At 42.6% G+C, this 22,367-nt stretch overlaps 1 protein-coding gene across 6 annotated transcripts in view; it reads left to right on the forward strand.

Annotated features, from left to right (window-relative positions):
- NEK11 (NIMA related kinase 11) overlaps positions 1–22,367 on the forward strand; it is a 279,485-nt gene that overhangs the window by 193,149 nt on the left and 63,969 nt on the right. For 5 of the 6 annotated variants that reach the window (XM_061167582.1, XM_061167584.1, XM_061167587.1 and 2 more), the window contains one exon: positions 14,454–14,514. In XM_061167582.1, coding sequence (XP_061023565.1) covers positions 14,454–14,514 — 61 coding nt within the window. Of the gene's footprint in view, positions 1–14,453; positions 14,515–15,017; positions 15,827–22,367 lie in introns of those variants that run through there. The other variant, XM_061167585.1, reaches the window with a different exon arrangement.

Below are 22,367 nucleotides of genomic sequence, written 5' to 3' on the forward strand. Positions count from 1 at the left end.
GCTTCCTGACCTGCATACAGATTTCTGAAGAGGCAGGTCAGATGGTCTGGTATTCCCATCTCTTTCAGAATTTTCCAGTTTATTGTGATCCATGCAGTCAAAGGCTTTGGCATAGTCAATAAAGCAGAAATAGATATTTTTCTGGAACTCTCTTGCTTTTTTGATGATCCAGCAGATGTTGGCAATTTGATCTCTGGTTCCTCTACCTTTTCTAAATCCAGCTTGAACATCTGGAAGTTCACAGTTCATGTATTGCTGAAGCCTGGCTTGGAGAATTTTCAGCATTATTTTATTAGCGTGTGAGATGAGTGCAATTGTGCAGTAGTTTGAGCATTGTTTGGCATTGCCTTTCTTTGGGATTGGAATGAAAACTGACCTTTTCCAGTCCTGTGGCCACTGCTGAGTTTTCCAAATTTGCTGGCATATTGAGTGCAGCACTTTTACAGCGCCATCTTTTAGGATTTGAAATAGCTCAACTGCAATTCCATCACCTCCACTAGCTTTGTTCATGATGATGCTTCCTAAGGCCCACTTGACTTCGCATTCCAGAATGTCTGGCTCTAGGTGAGTGATCACACCCTTGTGATTATCTGGGTCATGAAGATCTTTTTTGTATAGTTCTTCTGTGTATTCTTGCCACCTGTTCTTAATATCTTCTGCTTCTGTTAGGTCCATACCATTTCTGTCCTTTATTGAGCCCATTAGGGCCAGTGATTAGTACTGGGCAGTAATTTTGCTCTCTAGGCTATGCCTCAATAGCCTGTGGTATGATAGATTGTGACTGATTGTAAATAATTATTGGCTTCTGTAAGGCTGCTCACATACATGTTGGTGTTTTGTCTCACAAAGCCCTGTTGGGTACTTATTCTTACCCCGATTTTCCAGATGAGGAAACTGAATTTCTAAGGCTATGCAGCTGGGAAGGGTTGGAACCATGTTTTAGGCCCAGCTTCATCACATTTTCTAGCCGTTTTTTTCTAGGTCCTAAAGTATATCATCCTAAAATGTACTTGACATAATAGAATAGAATGGACTTAGCAGGAGGAGACATGTTAAGTGAGTAGTTTGTATTAGAGACAGGTAATTATAGCCCCCTTTGTTCTTCAGTATAGTTTCCCCTTCCTCAAAGGTTGTGAGCATGGTGTTGTGGTGAGTACTTACCTTTCTCTTTTTAGGTCATTTTATTAGCAGCACGTATTTGCAGCTATAGAAATCTGGGCTGAGATCCAGTCACTGTTGGCTTTGTGAACTGGATGATGCCTCCAGCCACCTCTTCCCCTGCTCCCTAGTCTTGCCATTGACCTGAGCACCCAGGGTCTACTTAGATGATCGTCATACCCACATCTTTTACTTGAGTCATCAGGTCAGAGCTGATATTGTCTTACTTCAGATGGAACAGAAGTCACATGGTTTCTATTTTGATGGAAGAAGTGCTTTAAAAAAGAAAGACAGCCACAGGCTTCACTGAGATTGATTGCAGGGTCCCTTGTGCCACCCATGACAACCTTTTCAGCAGCAGTTTCTCCAGAGCAATTTTGTGAAGCACCTATTTGTCAGTTGTTTCTCTGCATCAATAAGCAGAGCATCAGTAACCCCTTTATCTCAAGCCCTTATCATGCTGTTGATGGCTCCTCTGTGAAGTCTGTGGTCACTGAATTGGAACTAGCCTCTCAGATCTCAAGGGAATGGAGTTTATAGCTGTCATCATAACAAGGTTCTCAACAGTATTTGTGGGACCTGTCACTGAAAAGTGCTTCATGTGCCCTGATGGACATGTTTTAGGGCTGCAGACTGGTGGTGTTTCTGTAGACTCTTGTCTTCCCCTTACTGCCATGACCAGTGCTTCCCTCTCCACCACTAATCAGTATCCTGAATCCCCCTGTAATTCAGACACGAGATGGACCATGATGACGTGACACAGAGCTCCCTCAGGAATGACCCAGCTGTTTAGTGGTTGGCTTTCACTGACACTTGTTTGAGGAAAACTCTTAGGACATGATGTTTGTTCTTGCTAAGATGGAAAGCTGTAGAGGCCCATTTCTCAGCTACTTCTGAAATCTTCAGTACTTTTTCACCAAATCCTCCACTGATTTTGAAATGCTCTCTGCATAGTGAAACATTAGGAAAAGCAAGAATGACCTTGGAATGGTCCACTGAGGGCTCCTGGAGCGGATCGTTATGGGAGAAGGTGCCTCTAAGAGTGTCTTCTGCTAGTGGAGTCATTTCTTTAATCAAGACATAATTATTATAATAATAAGAGCTAAGTTTCCCAGAATCTTTACTCTATGTCTAGTACTTGATGCACTATGTCTGTTTAGGTTTTTTGGGAAGCATTTTGTCTATAATTGATTATTGTATGAAGCACTGACTTGAAAATTCAGGTCTCTTGGAAGATGACACTGTTGGGCTCTCCTCACTTTGTATAAGAGGAAACCGAGGCCTGATGAGGTGAAGGAACTTCTCCAGGGCCACACAGCTAGTAAGAGGCAGAGGCGGACTCTCTGCCTCTGTCTGTAGCCCTTCCTTAGACGGTCTCCTGCATGGCAGTAACTGCTCCTCCACCGTGAGGAGAGGAGAGCCGAGGGGCTGCTGCAGAGGGTCCTCTGCAGAGAGCCGCTTTACTGAAGAGAACTACTGATCTGTGTACAAGGCAAAGTTGGTCCCGGTTTGAGGAAAAGTGCTGAGTTATGAAAATTAAACCTAAAATGAACCTGCTTCCCACATCTATTGTAGGATACAGATTTCTCTCCTCCTACTCTTTTTAAATTTTTTATAGAAGGTGCCAGAACTCTTGAGTCCAAATGGTAAGGCTAATTTGCCTCCGGTTTTGCATAGTCAGAGCTCCTTAATCGAACTGTTTGCATGGGAAGAGTCACTTTTCGTCTTGAACTGCATCAGTCGGAGTCAGTTCTGAGAAGCAGCCAGCCCTACTGCTGAGTCATCTTTCCATCAATATCCCCCAGCCTGTGGCCCAGGTGGTGGAGCAGCCAGCCCTGCAGAAGGCTCGTGAAATCACAGTTTAGGTGTCATTCCTTCCAAGTAACAGGCCTCTGCAGACCCAGCTTATGTTGCCGAAAGGAGTGACTCTGATGTTACAGTTTCCACCCCAACCCCATTCCAGCCCTCATCAGCATAGTCATCCCCCCTTCCCTCTCTGCCATTTCTGGTCCAGGGTAAAGCACAGCACATTGCTGGTCAGATGGGGGCCAGCAAAACCTTGTTTTTGCTGGGAAGCAGCACAGCAGGCTTTGCAGATGGCTGTAGTCCCTCCTTTTTTTAAAATTAGAGCCACTCTTGTGTTCAAGGTCACACCTACCCCTCTAGCCCTGACACCAAAGCACAGAGGGCAACGGGAGGCGATAGATGGATTACGACAGAGCACGCAGAAGGGCAGATCTGTGTGGTCCTTCTAGGGTGCTGGCGGCCTCTGCCACCTCCTTGCTGATGGTCACTGAGGTGCACAGGTGGGTGGGGGCTGAGGGCACAGTGGCCGGCATGGTGCTTGGCTGCTGCATGTTCCTGAGGCCAGGGTGAGAGTGCTATAGAGGTGTGTGCCGGTTTGCACAGAGCTGACTGACTTGAAGTGGCACCTTCAGGGCTTTTCTCTCTACCCCCTCCCCACACCCCTACACACACACCAGTTCCTGTCCCCCTCTGCCATCAGAGCTGGGGGGCCCTGACCATAAAAGAATCTGCAAAGAATATGAAAATCCTCCTAAACAGCCCCTGCAAACAAAAGGTCCAACCCACTATTTTGTGATTGAATTACACAGAGAAATCTGATTTTATTTTCTCAATAAGTTTTACATCTGGAAAGAATCTGGGTGTTCAGTCTGGGAGAAAATGGGTGTGGCACATCTGGGATGTTGTTGGAGGTGCTGTCCTTCCATTAACCTGCTGATCTGGGAGCTCATGGGTCCAATCATATCAGAGAAAGCCACAAGTCTTAGTGAATAATAAACAGCCACCTCAGCTCACCTGGCACCGCGCTAAGTCCTTTATGTGCCTCGTCGTCCCATGTGCTCACCAGCACTTTCTAGAAGTAACATCTTTCATCCCATCTGCCAAATGAGGAAACTTAAAGTAGAAAGAATAACCAATTTCCTAGGTCACTCAGTGTACTGGAGAGCTGGAATTCAAACCAGCAGGCACCCTGTATCCACTGTAGACATTCTGGGTGAGCCCAGCACTTACTGGAGAAGCTGGCAAAGGAGACGAAGAGGAAATGCTGGGGACCCAGCTTTGGATGTGTGAAAATGGAGCATCTGATGATTTAAAATTATGTTCAAAACACAGGGCCAAGTTCCCACTTCTTCTGTGGGGTTTATATAGGAAGAAAGCTAGAACTGGAGTCAGAAACAGGAAGCTGCAATGAGGGAGTGTGTGCCTCGAGGCCCCTTTTGGAACATGCACATTCTTTCTCTTTCTGCTCCAGTAAACCTCCTCCAACTGCAGGACTTTCTCCCATGGACTCTTGGGCTGTGACATGTAAAGAGACGAAGCTTGTGAGCTGTTGGGAGGGAGGGGAGTGGTGGGGGCAGGCCCCCCTCCAGCTGCTGGAACTCTGGAGACGAGGCAGTAGGGGAGCACCCTCCTAACCAGCTCCTTAAAACCCTGCTGCCCATGGTCTTGGTGGGCTTCATGGCACCACTCTGTCAGGCCTGTTTTCTTGTTTCTTCTCTCTACTCTTTACATTCCCAACTGTAACCCAGAATATCTGAAGAGTAGTTCTGTAATGAATTCCCATGCATGTCTGTGAAACCCTAAAGCAACCACAGATGCTGACTTGCCACAAAGCTGACGCTGACAAGCAGCAGTGCATTTAGGAGGCTTTGATGATGTGGAGGGAACACGTGAAATGTGGACACCCTGACAGTCACGTCCAGCTGTCCCCAGTGCAGTGACAGAGGCATCCCGTGTTTCAGGAGCTGGGGGGCTTGTTTGCAGTTTGAGCTTTGCAGATGTGGCTCTATACAAACTACAGTATTTGGGGCTGCCTCTAAGAACTAAAGATAAAAATGTAACATGCTCTGTAGCTCTCAGTTCAGTTCAGTTCAGTCACTCAGTCATGTACGACTCTTTGCGACCCCATGAATCACAGCACGCTTGGCCTCCCTGTCCATCACCAACTCCCGGAGTTTACTCAAACTCATGTCCATCGAGTCGGTGATGCCATCCAGCCATCGCATCCTCTGTCATCCCCTTCTCCTCCTGCCCCCAATCCTTCCCAGCATCAGGGTCTTTTCCCATGAGTCAACTCTTCGCATGAGGTGGCCAAAGTATTGGAGTTTCAGCTTCAGCATCAGTCCTTCCAGTGAACACCCAGGACTGATCTCCTTGAGAATGGACTGGTTGGATCTCCTTGCAGTCCAAGGCACTCTCAAGAGTCTTCTCCAATACCACAGTTCAAGAGCATCAATTCTTCGGCACTCAGCTTTCTTCACAGTCCAACTCTCACATCCATACATGACCCCTGGAAAAACCATAGCCTTGACTAGATGGACCTTTGTTGGCAAAGTAATGTCTCTGCTTTTTAATATGCTATCTAGGTTGGTCATAACTTTCCTTTCAAGGAGTAAGCGTCTTTTAATTTCATGGCTGTAGTCACCATCTGCAGTGATTTTGGAGCCCCAAAAAATAAAGTCTGACACTGTTTCTACTGTTTCCCCATCTATTTGCCATGAAGTGATGGAACCAGATGCCATGATTTTAGTTTTCTGAATTTTGAGCTTTAAGTCAACTTTTTCACTCTCCTCTTTCACTTTCATCAAGAGGCTTTTTAGTTCTTCTTCACTTTCTGCCATAAGGGTGGTGTCATCTGCGTATCTGAGGTTATTGATATTTCTCCTATAAGTCTTGATTCCAGCTTGTGCTTCTTCCAGCCCAGCGTTTCTCATGATGTACTCTGCATATAAGTTAAATAAGCAGGGTGACAATATACAGCCTTGAAGTACTCCTTTTCCTATTTGGAACCAATCTGTTCCATGTCCAGTTCTAACTGTTGCTTCCTGACCTGCATATAGGTTTCTCAAGAGGCAGGTCAGGTGGTCTGGTATTCCCATCTCTTTAGCTCTAGTTTAGTATAAACCTTGTAACTATATTTTTACTATTGTGTTCTGTTAAGATCATCCAGATGAGAATATTTTTAAGAATTTGGTCCATTGTGCCTATCCAGGTATCAGATTCCAACAAAATATTGCTCAGAGGAAACCTTCCTGGATTGATTTATGAGATGTTTATGTTTTCTAGGAAGCAGAATCCTCTCATTATATGTGTACATACATATATTGTTGTGGCCAAGGTGGATAAATCTGTGACTCAGATAATAAGGGGTCAAGTTCCTGGGTCTATAGGAATCTATAGGATCACAGAATCTGTAGAAAGAAATACCATGGGTTCTGCTAGAATGTGAAACTGGGAGGATTAGTGAACCTGCTCCAGAGAGGATGAGCCACGAAGCCAGGAAAGCCTGGGAGACCAGCGAGCACAAGCCTGAGTTGCGCTGAGAAAGCAGCCTGCCATTCATGTATCCCACATGTGGCTTTCACCTTTTGAAAGCTGTGTGTCCCCCTGGTGCCTGAGGGTGTACACCCCATGGTGGCCACAGGGAAGAAAAGCTTGTAGCAATGGCTTCAGCCTACAGAGGGGCCATCATCTGAAAGGTGATGTTCCTCATTTGGGGCCATTTAGGAGGCTGCAACAGAAATTTTCCCAGAAGGCTCATGACAGGGATTTCACCAAAGGAAGTTCTAGTTCGTGGGGAGCCTGTGAGGTCAGGTCTGTCTCTGGGGTTACTTCAGAGGCAGACATAAAATAGCCTTATCATAGAACAGCTGGGAGCCAAGAAAAAAAGGCAGACGGAAGCAGAAGATACACAGTTTTCTGGCCTGGAATGAAGCTTCGCAAATAAACACCTCTGCAAGAATTCAGTGGGAGAAATGTGTCCAAAGTTTTGACAGGGTTGAGAAGCTATGAATTTAGGTAAAATCTGCTGGTGAGGTAGGAACAGAGGAATATTTTATTTGACTACATTGCCTTGACATTTGCTTTTCTTTCATCAGCATATTCACAAAGGGTTTATTGGCAGCCAGCTCTGAGCTAATAATGACTCAACAGACATGGTCCCTGCCCTCATGGAGCAAATACTAACAAAGCATTAATTGTGGCCTTGGGTAAATGCCTCAAAAGAAACAGACACTATGATATGTCGACTGGAGTGGTGGCAGAAACAAACTCCATTCAAATAGGGGGATCTCCGAGCAGGTGACCTACAGTTGAGATCTGAGAGATGAGAAGGACAATCATGTCATATGTGAGGCAAGAGCACTGTCAGCCAATGAGAAGGCCTTAAAGTGGGAAAGATCTTACATGACTAGAACACTGTTAGTCAGAGAAGTGGAAAGAGATGATACTGAAGAAATGAGCAGGAGCTAAGGTATGCAGGGTGTGGCCAGCTGTGATGGGATTTTATTCTGTACATAGTGACAAAGTTATGGCTATTGTGAAGGAAATGGATTAAAGCAACACCACAGAGGAGGCAGAGAGAAAAGTAAGGAGGACATGAAGGGTCCAGGCAAGAAGTGGACTTGAGCTCGGGTAGCTGTTGGGTTTTTATTTGTTTGATTTCAACGTTTTTCTCAACTTGGCTTGTGTAATCCCACCAGCAAGGAGAACATTGATCAAAGGATTTGATGGGGAAATGTACTGCTAAAAGAGCAGTGAGTCACTAGGGTACTGGCAGGAATACCCCTGGGGTGTGGAATGGATTACCTATCTGAAATGGTGGGTTGAGGCCATATCTGTCTCCCTCAACTTTGTGCACATCAGAACATAACTGGCAGTTAATACACATCACCTGAATTGAACAAAGCTGAATAATGAGATGGCTTTGTGTGAGTGTATGTGTGCACATGTGTATGAACTAAATCACCACAACTCAAGTGAAAGCACTAAAGTGAGGAGATACTCTGGATTATTTAGTCAAACAGAACTGGCTGATATAATTAAATGAGAAATTGTGATTTTTCCTGCTCTGTGACAATATCACCTGATTTCCTTCTCTGGTATGCCTGCTATTAGAAATGAATTCCTCTGCTGAAGCACAAGTATCCTGAGATAATTTATAAGCTTTATCAGTCATCTTTGCATTAATGAATCTATCATATCTTTTCTTGAAGGAAAGGACATTTTAATAGGAGGGAAGTTGAAAAAAGTATGAAGACATTAAAACTGATGGTAGAGAAAATAAACTGCTTGGAATGGCTGGAATGTGAAGGAAAGGGCCAGAGCAGAGAAAGAGGGGGTTTCCTAACGTTCACACTCTTTGACTCAGTAATTTCATTTCTGAATGGTAACCTAAAGCAATAACAGTAAACATGGGGCAAAGTAGCCATTGCAATATTATTTATGAAAAAAATGAAAGCAATCTAGATGTATAACAACAGGGCATAGATAAATAAATTCATATGGCTTTAGAGTAGTAGTGTGCAGCTATTAAAATTATGTTTCTGAAGAATTTTTAATAACGTAGGATGAAAATCCAAACAAAGGTGTATGTGTGTCTATGTATTCTATGTATACCATTCATATATAGTATAATCTCAAATATCTAATAGATCTATCTAGAAAAGACTGTGTATATATTTTTGTGGATGTGTATGTTTACATGATGGAATTTGGGATATTTATTTTCTTTTAATAATTTTCTATTTTCCAGATTAAAAATAAATATGGACTATTGGAGAGTATATGATAGCAACTACCCTTTCCACTTACAGGGTATCTCCCTAGAGGTTCAGCTGGTAAAGAATCTGCCTGCAATGCAGGAGACCTGGGTTTGATCCCTGGGTTGGGAAGATCCCCTGGAGAAGGGAATGGCTACCCACTCCAGTATTCTTGTCTGGAGAATTCCATGGACAGAGGAGCCTGGTGGGCTCACAAGAGTCAGACACAACTAACACACTTTTACTTCTGCTTAGAAGAAATTTCTAATTTATTAACCAAATTACTGCATCTCTTTCTGAAACAAATCTGAGTGTTTGACCAAACTTGAATCTGTGGGACAGTTTTTCAGAGCTGAATCTTGAAAGATGTTCTTTGAGCCTCTAAGGCATGATCTCGTTAGAGAGGTTGATGGTTAGGAGGGAAGAAGACCTGAAGAACATCTAAGGAGCTATTCATCAGCAAGGAGCAATTAGGTTTTTTCAACAGCATTTGAAAATGAGATTCCTAGCACTTGGCTGGTGACACCATGATGTGGCTCCTAGGGAGACACGAGTGCTCCACGGGCCACTGAGCTCAGGCAGAGATCAATTTAAACTGTGAAGCAAGGAGAAGATGCAGAAGTTCCAATCAGCAGCATAATTCCTGCATTGCACCAGCCATGATATACTCCCCAAAGGTCTTTTTCATGATTGAAATTCTTGCTGAGCACAAACATGGTACGGGCCCAAGAAACATGGAGTTCATTTCCATTTCCCCCCTTTTCTCATGGGGTGAGTGTATTTCTGTTGAGATCATTTGTGCTCATTAAATGATAATTTCCCGAACACTAGGAACGAGCTGATTGCCACATTAAGTCATACCACAGTAAAACAAGCTCTTTAATGCCTTTCCTAAACTACTATGTGAAAAATGTAGAACCTGATCTTTGTTATAAATAGTCTGTTTGTCAAAATAGACAAAATTTCATTCAAATGTTAAAAGGTGTAAGTGTTAGTCACTCAGTCGTGTCCAACTCTTTGCTATGCTTTGGACTGTAGCCTGCCAGGCTCCTCTGTTCATGGGATTCTCCAGGCAAAAATACTGGAGTGGGTAGCCATTCCTTTCACCAGGGGCTCTTTCTGACCCAGGAATTTAACCCAGGTCTCCTGCATTGCAGGCAAATTGTTTACCATCATGAGCCACCAGGGAAACCCTTTATAAACATTAGTATCATTTATGTTGATCCTTAGGCTGTTCCAGATTTGACCAGTAGAGGAAATATGTATGTGGAGGTAGAGATGGACATAGGTTGGTTTGTCTCAACCAGGAGAGATTTGCCCCTTGTAAGCATTTGGCAGTGTCCAGGGACATTTTTGGTTTTCCAATTTCAGGATGAAAATAAGGGCTGAAGGGAGTGTCTTGCTGGCATCTGCTGGTCAAGGGGAGGGATGTTGCTAAAGCTAAACATCTCTCGGTGCACTAGCCAGAATTATCCAGCTCAAATGTGAGTAGTGCCTTGTTGAGAAACTTTGATGTATGTGGCTAGATGGAGTGATAACATAAATATGGTATAGCAGTGACATCAGGGAAAAAGGTAAGTGGGAGTTTTCACACTATTTTTGCAAGTTTTCTGTGTCTAAAAATATTTCAAAATTTTACAAAGTTTTCCATAGTTATTGGCACCTTAAACTGCAATACCCTGTTCTGCAGCCTAGGGATAGAAAATGGTGTCCCTTGTTGAGAATGAAGGTTCAGCTTGGTCATTGCCCATGACCTCTGGCGTTGCAGTCTCCAGGGGCAGGAAGGGAAGTCAGCAAAGGTCCCAAGTGCCCACAGGGATCATAGCTGAATTTGCTTACTCTGCTATGAGACAGCATACCCCTTGGGTTGAGGCCATATTTAGATGAGCATTGTTGTTCTGCTTAAACTGCTCTTTCCACCTGAAGTCAGAAGCTGCTAATGAAGAGCCCACCCCTCCCACCTCCCCCTCTTTAGCTGCATCTCATTTCCAGGCTACATCCTATTTTATTTATATATGTAAATATATATATATCCCAAGGAATTGTTCTTAGGTCTTCTCTTGAGTCTGTACCCTGGTTTCTCCAACAACAGCATGAGCTGCTCTGGGTTAAGAGCCCCAGTTTCTACTCTGTGCTATGGAATGGAATGGAGTGGCTAGGAGGTCAGGCCCTGGAAATACTGCCTGTTGCATGTCTAATGAGTTGCATGAACTTGGTGCTATTCTGGAACCAGGTTTGTGCCTCAGTTTTCTCAACTGTTAAATGGGGAGAAAAATAGCAAATGTGGTAGAGTGTAAATTAATTAATTTGAGTTTAATTAATTAAGCTGGTACAACAATGGCAGATGTTAATACCTTAATTAAAGTCAGTATTCATCCATCCATCTATTGTATTAGAAATATTTCTTTCTGCCCTCCCCACCCCCATGAGCAGCGCTCCTAACTTCTGTGTTGGGAAGATGTGATTGATGTGTCCAGTCATTTGGGCGCTTCCTGCAGTCCTGTCTCTGGTTCTTGCTGTTTCTGTTGCATTGGTTCAACTCAGGTGCTTCCTGAGACTTCTCATGCTGTGTGGCCAGCACAGTGAGTGTCTCTGTCCTGTGTCCATCCTGTCCTCTTCTACTGAGCTCTCTTTTTGACTGTGTATTTCCAGTGAGTCATATACTATAGTAAAGGCTTTGTATTCATGTGTCTCATAAGAGCCCTGAGATGGAAACTGTAATTCTCATCACTTTAATTTAGGAAACTGAGGCTTGGAGGGGTTAACTTGACCAGGCCACAGGATTAAGAAGCAGCATGCTTTCAAAAACCTCCATGTCCCCAGGAATGAAGTACTTTGAGTAGGGGAGAACCCAGAGTTCAGGCCATTCTTCTGTTTTCCCTCCTTGCAAATCACAGAAGTTGAGGTGACCCAAACAGATGAGACTTAGTGTTTGTTGTATGCCAGGGTCTGTGCTGGTGCTGGGATATGAATGTAGAAAATACAGTGCTTGGTCAATGACCTCAAAGTCCTACTTCAGTTATCTTTCACTGTACAACAACATGCCCTGAAACTCAGTGGCTTAAACTGATGATTTCTTGTTTCTAATGACTCTGTGCTTCCAGGGCTGCACATGTGACAGCTCTTCTGCTCCACGTGATGCAGAGTCCCTCCTGAGGCTGCGTGCAGCTGAGAACTTGTCTTGGGGGTCCACAGTGGCCTCACTCCCACGGCCGACGGTGGTGCTGGCTATTGGCTGGGTGGTCTCTATTTTCCTCCTGTGGCTTCTCATGCTCCAAGGGCTCTCCCCAGGGGATCTCTCCAGGAAGACAACCTGGACTTCTTTATGTGATTGGTGGCTGCCAAGAGTACAAAACAGAAGCTCATTTTGCCTCATAAAGCCTAGTTGTAATAGTCACAGCATTACTTCTGCATCTTTCTGTGGCCCAAAAGCAAGCTACAGGCCCAGCCAGAGGGGTGATGGAAGATCACCCCCTCTTGATGTGGGGAATGACATAGAAGCACGGGCATGGGAAGGTGGTTGCAGCCACTTTGAAAGCAATCTACCACACTTTTCTGTGCATATGGCTCAGATGCCCAGGAAAATAGGGTTTGAGAGCTGGAAGGCTCCTTAACCATCATCTGATTTAGCCTCTAGTATCAGAAGCTGGAGTCAAAATTGCTTGGAGAAATATCAATACCCTCAGACATGCAAATTATACCACTCTAATGGCAGAAAGTGAAGAGGAACTAAAGAGCTTCTTGATGAGGGCAAGAGAGGAGAGTGAAAAGCCTGGCTTAAAACTCAACATTCAAAAAACTAAGATCACGGCATCCGGTCCCATCACTTCATGGCAAATAGATGGGGGAAAAGTGGAAACAATGGCAGATTTTATTTTCCTGGGCCCCAAAATCACTGTGGATGTTGACTGCAGCCATGAAATTCAAAGATGCTTGCTCCTTGGAAGGAAAGCTATGACAAATGTAGACAGTATATTAAAAAGCAGAGATATCACTTTGCCAACAAAGATCTGTAGAGCCAAAGCTATGGTTTTCCCAGTAGTCATGTATGGATGTGAGAGTTGGACCATAAAGAAGGCTGAGTGCTGAAGAATTGATGCTTTTGAATTGTGGTATTGGAGAAGACTCTTGAGAGTCCCTGGGACAGTAAGGAGATCAAACTAGTGAATCCTAAAGGAAATCAGTCCTGAATATTCATTGGAAGGACTGATGGGCTGAAGCTCCAATACTTTTGGCCACCTGATGTGAAGAGATGACTCATTAGAAAAGACCCTCATTCTGGGAAAGTTTGAGGGCAAAAGGAGAAAGGAGAGGCAGAGGATGAGATGGTTAGATAATATCACTGGCTCAATAGACATGAGTTTGAGCAAATTCCAGGAGATGGTGAAGGAGAGGGAAGCTTGATGTACTGCAGTCAATGGAGTCACAAAGACTCAGACAGAAATTAGCAACTAAACGACAACAGTAATCACAGATGCAAAAACTACAACTTGGGAAGTGAAGCTACTTGGCCTCGACCAGCACAGTCCATGGAGCAGCCAGGCTTGGATCCAGCTTGTCTGGTTGGCACCATTACTTGCATATGCAGATGTGTGCTTTGCTTTGCTTCCTTCAGAGGATGTCTCTGCCAAGTTCCTGTCTCAAGGCTGCCCCTGTTAAGTTTGGAGACCACAAGAGTATAGAAGAAGGGAGGGACCTGTTTTTCTTCTGTTTCTGTGCCTGATACCTGCCTCCTGTTCCTGGGCTGCACACTGGGGTGTTCAGTTAGTGCTTTGGCCTTGCTCACCAACACTCACCAGGGATACCTTCTTCATCACTCCTCTTCTTTCATTTGGGAAAATGAAGCAATGCAGGGTTTTGCCACATGCATAAAAGTGGCTGCCCAACCCCCACCACATGTTATAAAATGAAACCCAACACATTTAAATAATGTTTTAGGGTAATCTATTATACTACAGTGCATTTTTCTAAAATCCACAATTACTACAATATGAAATGTGTAGCTTGTTTTGAAATAGAGTAGGTGAGCCATAAATTATTAATTTCTCTCAATATAACAAACCTGAAAATAATTAAGATCTTACATTTCCCTGATCATTATGATGCTGCTTTGGATATTTCCAGACTTAGATGTTTATTTTGCATTAAAGATAATATTTGTTATCAAGTACAGCTCTGGGATTCTCCCCCTCAAAATCCTCATGGGCGTGCTTGACTCTTATTGAGAGTTAAATAAGAAGCACAATTCTTAGATTTATGACTCCTTGAAGACCATGGATTTCCAAAGAATGATAGAAATGCTGTCTAGAAAAAAATGTTCACTTGATTCTTGTGGTATTGAGTATAGATTGAATGACACCTTTTTCTTTTCATTCTAAAAGTATTTACCATTTTTATAGTTTAAATAAATAATATTTGTTATAAAAATTTACAAAAGACAGAAGCACACAAAGGAAATAAAGATATCCCCTTAACTGTACCTTGTAGTCAAACTGCTGTTAACATTTTCAGTGTATGCTCTTCCTATTAGAGAGCTAGGCAATAGACACTAATATATAGATTGCCATGAGGGAGAAGATGTGGCTACACATATAGAGTTTTCTTTTCAAAAAATGGAATCATACAATAAGTTTGCAATTAGATTTTTGTGTGTTTTCTCTTGCCTACATGTAGCGAGAACATTTTTCCACATTTACCACCCAGAGAAGTAAATCTCTCTTGTTCTGACAGGACAGTGATATTGAAGCTCTGGCCAGGTGTTTGGAGCATGTGCTGGGCTGCACCACTCTAGGTGAGTAAGTCTCTTCAGATTCCAAAATATACTGATACCTATTGAATCTAATGGAATAGCCAACAAGTAGAAAGCTTAGATATTTTAGTCTAACCTCCTCATTTGAAAAATGAGACAGGCCAACAGAGGTTGAATATCTGGCCCACGGACCAGGAAATAGAAAGAAGAATTATTTATCCTTGTTGTTCGGTGACCGTGGGTCTCCAAGGATGAAATCATTAAATTCAATGGTCCACTGTGATCCAGTGGTGGTCTGGGAGGGTGCAGTAATAGGTTTTATAGGTTTTCTGGGAGAGGAATCTTTCTACCTCACCGGTCCTGTAGAAACACTACATTCATTCAAGCTGAAAGTATCATCATTCTGAAGGTTAGCCAGTTACTGGAAGAGATTTGGTCTGAAAAACAGAGCTAAAATTTCTTTAGCATTCTTGGTCTTGATGAATGGGATTGCTGGGCTTCAAAGATAAAACCCTATTTCTTATTTTCTTCCTTTTTTAACCCAACAAACCCAATCAGGATCACTTCCGGCACTGATGGTAAATTTTCACCTGACAGAAATAGAATATCAGAGGATACAGTCTGTCATCTGCAGGTTTCACTTTCCCAGATGGAACCTGCCCTGGATGGAAGCACCTTCAGCCCTGAGGGCCACCTGCATTCACTGTACCAGGCCTTTGTGTGCAGAGGCTTGAGGGGCCCCAGGCTTTGGTATTCACAAGGGCTCAGTCCCTCAGGGATGCCAAGGGAGAACTCTATTTTTATAGGTCCTGGGTGAAAAGGGGTGAGATCTTTTTTTCTTTGAAATTTGATGGTGAATTTTTATTTTAAATTTTTCAATTGTGTGACCAAAAGCAGTCCCTTCAAAGGGAATCACAGGAATAAAGATGAAGTTTTCATGCATGCCAGCATTCACCAATATTTTGTTAGGAGTATATGCACAATTTATAGCCTTTTTCTAGCTTCTTCCACATCTGCATGTGAGAAGCCTCACTCATAACACAGCTCTCTGGTTTTTCCTCCTGGTCGTCATCCTGTGACCTGTTTAGTTGCCCATCAGTATCTCTATGAGGTGCATTTATCCCAAGTTTCAAATTAGCAGGCCAGGAAGGCTGTCCTTTGGCAAAGCACGCTCCCTCTCTCTGGACCTCAGTTAGAGTAGCTCAGTAATTTTCAAATTGGGTTCCTTGGAGATCTGCAGAAGCTATCAAGGGGTAGGGAGATCCTGAGAAGCCCTGTCTAACATAGAACTTGGTGCAGAAGAGGCCCTTAACAAATATTTTTAAATATTTTAAGAGAAATTAGATGCAGACTCTGCTCCTTTCCCGGCTTCAACCAAAACAGTTTCACTCTTATCTGTTTTATAAATTAGATTTCAACATAAGATTGTGTCTTAAAAAAAGATTCCACTGCAAAAAATAAAGTGCTGGATTGGATAGATGATATCTAAATTCCCTTAAAGACTGTTTGATTTTATAAGTGAGCATGAGAACTTGGAATAAAAATACACATTCATCTCTGCCAGGAGTGCCGCCAAAGTGACAGCAATGGAATAAAGCTGATATAAACCTTCAGAAACAAGGGGAACCAGAGAAGAGGTGGGAGCAGGTCAGGGCTGTCAGTGACTTTGAGAAGACAGAAAGCAGATGGGTGAGTGGTGAGTGATTGAGGAACAGAGAAAGGGGAAAGCTAAACTGCTAAGTGTGTGTGGGAAGGGGGAGGGAAGGAATGGCCTGCCGGACAGACATGAGGGGCAGCAAGCCTCAGGAACACCTGTCTGGGGAGGTACTCATTGCAGATGAGGGTATGATGGCTTTCTGGATTCCTGGAGCTTCTTTGCCATTACACAAGAGCCGTGAAGACATCCCCTCATGTGGTCTCATTGGGCATGAGATTGCTCAGGTAGACAGTAGTTGCATTGCTCTAACTGCACTTTGGGAGATTTGTCAACTACAGACACAGTTAGAGCTTATTAACGGTTATGGTTTTTGATATACGTCTGAATGTTAACACGATCCAAGGGGCAATGGAAACTTCGGTGTGTCTGAGTATAAGCCCTGTCACTTAAACAGGAACCCTCCATGACTGACACCGAATGCCATTGTGCAGTAGTTTGTTCTATAGTTTTAAAACTATTGCACAATTGCACTCATCTCATATAATAGCAAAGTAATACTCAAAGTTCTCCAAGCCAGGCTTCAACAGTAAGTCAACTAAGAACTTCCTGATGTTCAAGCTGGATTTAGAAAAGGCAGAGGAACCAGAGATTAAGTTGCCAACATCCGTTGGATCATAAAGAAAGCAAGAGAGTTCCAGAAAAACATCTACTTCTGCTTTATTGACTATGCCAAAGTCTTTGACTATGTGGATCACAGCAAACTGTGGAAAATTCTTCAAGAGATGGGAATATCAGACCACCTTATCTGCCACTTGAGAAATCTGTATGCAGGTCAAGAAGCAACAGTTAGAACCAGACTTGAAACAATAGACTGGTTCCAAATCAGGAAGGGAGTATGTCAAGGCTATTTATTGTCACCCCGCTTATTTAACTTATATGCAGAGTACATCATGTGAAATGCCAGACTGGATGAAGCACAAGTTGAAATCAAGACTTGCAGGATAAGTATCAATAACCTCAGATATGCAGATGACACCACCCTTATGGCAGAAAGTGAAGAGGAACTGAAGAGCCTCTTGATTAAAGTGAAAGAGGAGAGTGAAAAAGCTGGCTTAAAACTCAGCATTCAAAAAATGAAGATCATGGCATCTGGTCCCATCACTTCGTTGTAAATACATGGGAAAACAATGGAAACAGTGAGAGACTTTTTCTTGGGCTCCAAAATCACTGCAGACAGTGACTGCAGCCATGAAATTAAAAGACGCTTGCTCCTTGGAAGAAAAGTTATGACCAACCTAGACAGCACATTTGAAAGCAGAGACATTACTTTGCCGACAAATGTCCGTCTAGTCAAAGCTATGGTTTTTCCAGCAGTCATGTATGGATGTGAGAGTAGGACGACAAAGAAAGCTGAGCACCGAAGAACTGATGCTTTTGAACTGTGGTGTTGGAGAAGACTCTTGAGAGTCCCTTGGATTGCAAGGAGATCAAACCAGTCAATCCTAAAGGAAATCAGTCCTGAATATTCATTGGAAGGACTGATGCTGAAGCTGAAACTCCAATACTTTGGCCACCTGATGCAAAGAACTAACTCATTGGAAAATACCTTGATGCTGGGAAAGATTGAAGGCCAGAGCAGAAGGGGACGACAGAGGATGAGATAGTTGGATGGCATCACTGACTTGATGGACATGAGTTTGAGCAAGCTCTGGGAGCTGGTGATAGACAGGGAGGCCTGGCATGCTGCAGTCCATGGGGTCACAAAGAGTTGGACATGACTGAGCGACTGAACTGAACTGAATTGATGATTGACATACTTCACTCACAGGCAGCATCAGCCCATGCAATGGCAATATCCAGTTGCCCATTGAGCATGCCAGGTCTTAATTATCTTCCACAGATATTTTCGAGAGTTTCTGCCAACCCTGGACAAGAGAGGAGGAACAACAGATGCAAATATCCTTCTGGTTCTTTGGACCAAGTATGTTGTAACTGTTGCCCTGAAGATGCTGCTGGCAGCGGTTTACCCCAGACTGTTTGATTTCCATGTGAAACAGGGGCAGGGATGCTTCCCCTTCCTGTGTCCCTGGTGAGTGGAGAGGGTGGATGAGAAAACATTTGTGGAGCTTCAAGGAATCCCCAAGTAGAAGGTGGCTTTTTGAATTTCTGGTTCAGTATCTGAGTCTCCTGAATATATCAAGGTCAGGTAGTTCTCACACTTGAACAGGCATCCGAATAACTTAAGGCCTTGGGAAGATGCAGGTGCACTGTGTGCCTTAGAATTTGTTTCTGACAAGTTCCCAGGTGATGCTGATATTCTAGATCCAGACCATACTTTGAAAGCCATGGATTTAATGCCCTTAAGCCCTGCACATCCACCCTAATTTATAATTCAAACAAAATGCTACTAAAACTAAAAAATATATATATTTCTTAAAATCACAGAGAACTTGATTATAAGGCAAAATGAAAATAGCTTCTTCTAGGAATTTTCTTCTTTTTATAGTGATGTAGGTGTCTGCTGGGCTATCTGGCTCTGTATACAAGAGTTACCGAGCTTTGCTGGAACCAATATTGTATTTTTTCATCATCCTCAGCATCTGTGTCAGACATTTAGGTGGGTTCGAGGCACTGTATGAAGATTCAGATATTGAAACCTATTTGCAACATGGTCCCAGCCACCAAGTGTGGTCCTGGATAGACCAGCACAAAGCTTTGTAACAGTGTCATCCACTTGGTGCTTCTTTTATCCATGGAGGACATACCCTCCCAAATGGAGGCACCTCATTTCTGAAGCCTTAAGTTCGCCTCAAATTTCCCCATGGAGTACAAGAAGGCAAGGCCAATCATGAACAGAATGCTGAGGGATCTTAGGTAGAATTAGGTGAGGAAAGGAGAACAAAACACTTTTTAAGGGAATAGGAAAGGCCAGAAATGCCTGGGGTGTCTGGGGGACAGCCAGAGATGCAGGCAACAGCCATTTCACTGAGGGAAGATGCTTCAAAACATGAAACTTTCTTTGATGGTTGACATGTGCAACCTATCTCCCCACCTCCCCTTCCTTCCCTATTATGTTTATGACACACATATGATAAGCCAGGTATCACAGAGTGATGGAGGAAACAAGGTCCCCCCTTGGTGAGCTCCCAGTCTAGTCAGGGAGCAGGTAACTACAGGGCACTGTGAGGGGGACAGCACACCGGGAACAAGCGAGGTGGGTGGGAGCGGCCCACTCTGGACGTGCAGCTGGGGGAGAGCTCTGCAGAGGAGGGGGAGGCTTATGACTGCCCAGGTCCCTGAGGGCAGGACAAGGTCTTATCCACACCAGTGTTTTCAGAGTCGGGCACATAGCCTGGCACACAGCAGTTTTCAGTAGTCAGTAGATGAATGAATGGAAAGGTAAGTAGAGTGGCTAGGTGGTCAGAAAGAGGAAGTGTCCCCTAGAAAGGATCAAACAGTAGAGGGCTCAGAAATATGAAACAACTGGGTGTATCCATGGAACTGTCAAGAAGGCTGGTGCTGCTTCAGTGTAAGGTGTGAGGAAGGGATCAGCAAATCTGGATGCACAGGACCAAGCCCATGGGGAACCTTGGTGCCAGGTTAAGGATCTTGTACTTTATCGTGTGGACTAGGGTATCACTGGTTCTTAAGCATGGTCAGAAAAAAATCAGCTTTAACAAACAATAAGGAGGATGTTTTGAAAGAAGTGACTTGAGATGGGGGACTGATTATGGGCTCTCATTCCACAGACAACACATGCTGTTGCTATAGTAACTGTTCAGGCCCATCACTAGCCAGTAAAGGCCAAAGATGACCTCTGTTTTCCTTTAAAAAGGAAAATTCTGTCTCTGTGTTTCTTAGTAACCAGATTAGGAACCAAGGCAACAAATGAAGAGTAGCCCTTTTAACAACTGGGAAATTAGCTGTACTTCTATAGAGAAGACATCAGCAGAATGATACAAGTCGGGTCAACTATTTATAAAAAGGCTTGTTTTGTAACTCCAAGCAGGATGTTGTCACAGAAGTCATTAGAACACAAGAGATGCTTCCAAACCTCTCTGCCCATTATGATTTCTTTAGTGTGTTAACATGTCTGATCAGTTTGGCTTTTTTGAAATTTGTTACCCTTCAGTTCTTCCATTGAACGTTGGTAATTACTGTTTAATCTCCATTAAACAATATGACTGATAGAGACCAGAGAAGACATCAGGGCTTTGGAATCCCTTCAAAACTTCCTTTGCTTAAGCTCTTCAGACCTTAAGCTGTTAAATGTAGTGATGACTGACAGCCATTTAACCTTGCACTATTGTGATTTTCACCTTGACAGAAAAGAATTTCATGTAATAATTAGAGTGATTCAACATACTGTCTTATCTTTGGTTACTGACACTTTGAAACCACTGCATTTGGAGGAGAGGAGGGATATTTTTTGGATTAAAAACCACTTGGATCATTTTGATGTGCAATGGGCAAAACTTGCCACTACCCTTCTGTCTTCATAGATTTATATCTGATAAAAATTTAATAGTTTCTAGAAATTCTTTGAAACTTGAAAGATTAAAATAGATTCAGAATTAGTGGCTATTTACAGAGAACCTGCTATGTGTCTGCTACCATGCCAGGCACATTCATTTGGCAGGTGTGTGGTGATGGGAAGGAGGTAGAGAAAGGCTTTGTAATTTAAATAAATTCCTAAAACAGTATTATTAATCACTCTTAGTAACATCTTCTTAGCAAAGAACTTTCTGTGTTTTCCTATTATCTAGAAAAATGTTCCAGGAATCAAGTTTACCTAGCTAAGAAAGAAACTCAGCAGTCATCTATTCCTTTATTTCTTGCACATTAGGATTTCATCAAAGTTTATATACTTTGTTGAGGAATGGTAGTAGATGGCAATGATGTGTTAGGCCTGGATCCTGCCATTAAAGGCCTACGATTTCAGAGAAGAACCAAGACAAGGGCCTAAATAACTATGTAACAAGAGAAGGATTCAGAAAGTGGGGGGATGGCTTTTAGTTGAGGGATGGAGCCACCATGGATGCTTCAAGGAGAAGGCAGAATCTGAGCTTGTTCATGATGTGAGGATAGATATGGCCATGAAAAGATGGAGAGGAAGACCCTGCAGGCGGAAAGGATAGGACAGGGAGAAACAGAGACAGGAACAGGTAGAAGGAACAGGCTGACAGAATGGTGAGCAGTTCAAATCCTCACACTGGGGAATATGGCATGAACTGTCTTGGTAGCTAATTTTTATTATTTTTCCTAAACAAAGTCTTTTCTTTGTGAAAGGTATTTATTAGGATCTTTAATATCCCATGCTCTTTTGTGTGGAAATAGTCACTGCCATTGCACTTGACTTAGTGTTCAATTTATTAAGCTGAGTTATTATAAAATTATTAATACCCCCTTTCTATCATGTGTAGCAAAGTTTCCCTAGTCTGTTTTATGTCTATTAATTCTATTTATTGTCTCTTTTGGAATTTTGGTGGGGGAATTTTTTATTTTTTAAGTAGGCAAATGTGACTTGACTTTTATATATTCTAGCTTTTCTGTTTTTTTTTTTTAAGTTTTTCAGCTTAATTTTTTCAAATATTGTTGGTGTACAATTGACCAAAACAATATAAGCATAATCTAAAAGTTATCACCATAAAATTTTTTTCAGGTATACAACATAGTGATTCAGTATTTTTATGTATTCCCTTCTTTTTTTATTGAAGTATAGTTGATTTACAATGTTATGTTAATTTCAGGTGCTCAGCACAGTGATTTAGATTTCAAATTCTTTTCTTGTAAGCTTTATTGAGTATAGTTCTCTGTGCTATTCAGCAGATCCTTGTTGGTTATCTATTTAATATATAGTAGTGTGTATGTGTTAATTCCAAATTCCTAATTCATTCCTCCTCCACTGTTTTTTAAGAGTGTTTTCTATATAGCCTCCTAAATTTCATTCTAGAAATTGCTATTGTCTTATTTTACACACTTCAGGTTTTTACACCAATAAAATCTATTCTTTCCATTTAAATTATTTTTTATATTCCAACTCCTGGATATTATTTATTTCTGCCTCTGTTTTTGGCCCACCGATCTAGCTTCTTAATCCTCTATCAGTACCAGAGTGTTCTCATTACACTGCCTTTATGGAATGTTTTAATGTCTGATAAGACATTCACCTTCTAATTTTCATATTTTTTCAAATATTCCTATCCTCTGACATGTGTTTTCTCACATGAATTTTAAG

This window comes from Dama dama, chromosome 19 (assembly GCF_033118175.1).
Source record: "Dama dama isolate Ldn47 chromosome 19, ASM3311817v1, whole genome shotgun sequence".
NCBI classification, from domain to species: Eukaryota; Metazoa; Chordata; class Mammalia; order Artiodactyla; family Cervidae; genus Dama; species Dama dama.